Source organism: Otolemur garnettii, unplaced genomic scaffold (assembly GCF_000181295.1).
Source record: "Otolemur garnettii isolate 467f Iridium unplaced genomic scaffold, OtoGar3 scaffold00047, whole genome shotgun sequence".
Taxonomy (NCBI): Eukaryota; Metazoa; Chordata; class Mammalia; order Primates; family Galagidae; genus Otolemur; species Otolemur garnettii.
Window position 1 is genome coordinate 13606249 of NW_003852442.1, and position 2875 is coordinate 13609123.

Consider the following 2875-nt stretch of genomic DNA (forward strand, 5'->3'; position numbering starts at 1 on the left):
AGCCCTAGCTACTCAGGAAACTAAGGTAGCAAGATCACTTTAGCCCAGGAGTTCAAGATTACAATCAGCTATAATCAAGTCACTGTAGTCCAGACTGTGTGACAGAGTGAACCCCTAACTCTAAGAATTTGTCTACTCAAAGCAGGAAAACTCCCACCCTATTCCAGTCCCTGTGGGACACACCAGATGGTTCCATCGTTTAGCTCTTTTGACTACCAAATACTTTTACTGTGCGGTTCCTTTTCAATGTGTATTTTTTTAGTTATATAATCGTGATTCTTTTTTAGGTACAAATAAAAATGAATTTTAATATATTTTCTATTTCACAGATATTATCCTTCAAGACAACCTAGCCCCCAAATCTAAATTTCTCTAGTCTTTTCCTTTTCAACCCCCCAACATCTAGCATGCTAGGAACATCCCATAGCTTCAGGTCAAATGAATGTTTATTCCATATAATCAAAATTATATGCTTTTACATTAGAAAGAGAAGTTGAAGAATATTTTGGCTGAGTTGTGTGGTTTTATCTACTGTGCCACATTCTGGTTTAAATGATTTCATCACTTAGTCAAAAGGCTGCAGTGGCTTTCTAGTCACAGTCAATAAAATAAGAAAAAAAAAACCTATTATCTTCATGACTAAGCAAACCCTAAAAAGGAGCAGTTAGAAAGTTGCTTTAACAACTTAAAAAGTGCACACACACACACAAAAAAACAAGTGACAGAAACAATTTATTCTAAGCTAGGAGCTGCAAAATGATCAATAAAATTGTTAAAGTTTTTGTCTACATCAACTATATCAGCTATTTAAATACTACTTTAAGCACCTAAGATAATAGAATTCATTTTATTTTATTTTTGAGATAGAGCCTCACTCAGTCACCTTGGAGTTGAGTGCCATAGTGTCATACCTCACAGCAACCTCAAACTCCTGGGCTTTAAGCCATCCTCTTGTCTCAGCCTCCTGAGTAGCTGGACTACAGGCAGCTGCCACAATGCTTGGCTAATTTTTCCATTTTTAGTAAAGATGCGGTCTTGATTTGCTCAGGCTGGTCTTGAAGTCCTGAGTTCAAGCGATTCCCCTACTTTGGCCTCCCAGAATTCTAGAATTATAGGCTTGAGCCACCACACCTGGCCTATAGAATTTAAAACTCTTTAGTAGATTTAAGAGTAGGACAGATACTTTACTTTTTTGTCTTTAGTTTCACTCACCTTGTAGCGACAAGAGGGTAGCTATGACATGGCGATGCCCAGGCATCTCTTGTCCACGGCATACAATCATAGAGCAGCAAGTCCTTCTCAGTCACAGCCATGAGCACGGGTCTCCATTGCTGTCTTCCACCATCTAGTTTTGCCTGTTACAATGGGAAAATCCAGAAATAAGAGCTAATTATGTCTTTATAAAGGTTCCTTCAGTGATCACCTAACACAGTGGGTGTCCATTTTGTCTTCCCATCCTAATGGACTTGGCCTATAGGAGATATGGCACCAGGTTCCTTCCCACTGGTGAGGATTCTCCACTGGTATATGTGAGGTATGTATTTGACAAAGCTCTTCCCCAATGAATTAAAGGCACTATTTAGTGATATGATATAGTTCCATAATAATGGAATTTAACACCAGGAGTTCAAAACCGGCCTGAACAAGTGTGAGGAGACCCTGTCTCAACTAAAAGAAGAAAAATTAGCCAGGCACTGTGGTTGGCATCTGTAGTCCTAGCTACTCAGGAGGCTGAGGCAGGAGGATCTCTTGAACCCACGAGTTTGAAGTTACTGTAAACTAGGCTGACACCATGGCACTTTATCCTGGGGCAACAAAAACTCTGTCTCAAAATAAATAAATAAATACATACATAAAAATTCAAAAATAAATGAATAGTTGATTACAATTTCCTATGGTGTGTTTTTGAAAACACTGATGTTGTCAAAGATTTCCTCCTTATATTTTAGAAAGACTGTTTCCACTTCAAATGTACCATTGCATTTACTTAAAGTCCAGTTATGTTTGAAAAGGTTTAAAAATGTAGGAAAACAACCACTATTTATCCATATTGTCAAGGATCCAAGGCCAAAAAGTAAATGACTATGTTCAAGAAAAGCCCTATCAACATCAAAACTTTTGCCCTCCTTAATGTACACAGCTATGATTTTTATTTTGAGACAGAACCTCAAGCTGTTGCCCTGGGTAGAGTAACATCACAGCTCACAGCAACCTCCAACTCCTGGGCTTAAGCAATTCTCTTGCCTCAGCTTCCCAAGTAGCTGGGACTACAGGTGCTGGCCACAATGCCTGGCTATTTTTTAGTTGCAGTTGTCATTGTTGTTTGGCAGGCCCGGGCTGGATTTGAACTCACTAGCTGTGGTGTATGTGGCTGGTGCCTTAGCTGTTTGAGCTATAGGTGCTGAGCCACACAGGGATGATTTAATAAAAAAAAAAACGTTTGCTCTCTTTAGATGAGACCTTTTAGCAAAGACTGTTTAACAACAGTGTATTTTTGTGTGTGTGTGTGTGTGGAGCCAGAGTCTCATTTTATCACTCTCAGTAGAGTGCTGTGGCATCACACAGCTCACAGTAACCTCCAACTCTTGGGCTTAGGTGATTCTCTTGCCTCAGCCTCCCAAGTAGCTGGGACTACAGGTGCCCACCACAACGCCCGGCTATTTTTTTGTTGCAGTTTGGCCAGGGCCGTGTTTGAACCTGTCACCCTTGGTATATGCGGCCAGAGCCCTACTCACTAAGCCAAAGGTGCCACCCAACAACAGTGTATTTTAACAGTGATCCTTCACTGACAGCTTCAAGGAGAATTCAAGTTGATGAATCATTTGCCTCTTAAAGAGGTGTCTTCAGAGCCACTTTTTTTTTCTTTAAAGAGACA

General features: G+C 40.1%; 1 protein-coding gene across 1 annotated transcript in view; it reads right to left on the minus strand.

The window, feature by feature from the left end:
* The window catches only part of SNTB2 (syntrophin beta 2), a 112225-nt gene that overhangs the window by 17345 nt on the left and 92005 nt on the right, over positions 1-2875 (minus strand). The window contains exon 4 of the mRNA XM_003791402.3: positions 1213-1355. Within this exon, the coding sequence (XP_003791450.1) occupies positions 1213-1355 (143 nt within the window). The remainder of the gene's footprint in view (positions 1-1212; positions 1356-2875) is intronic.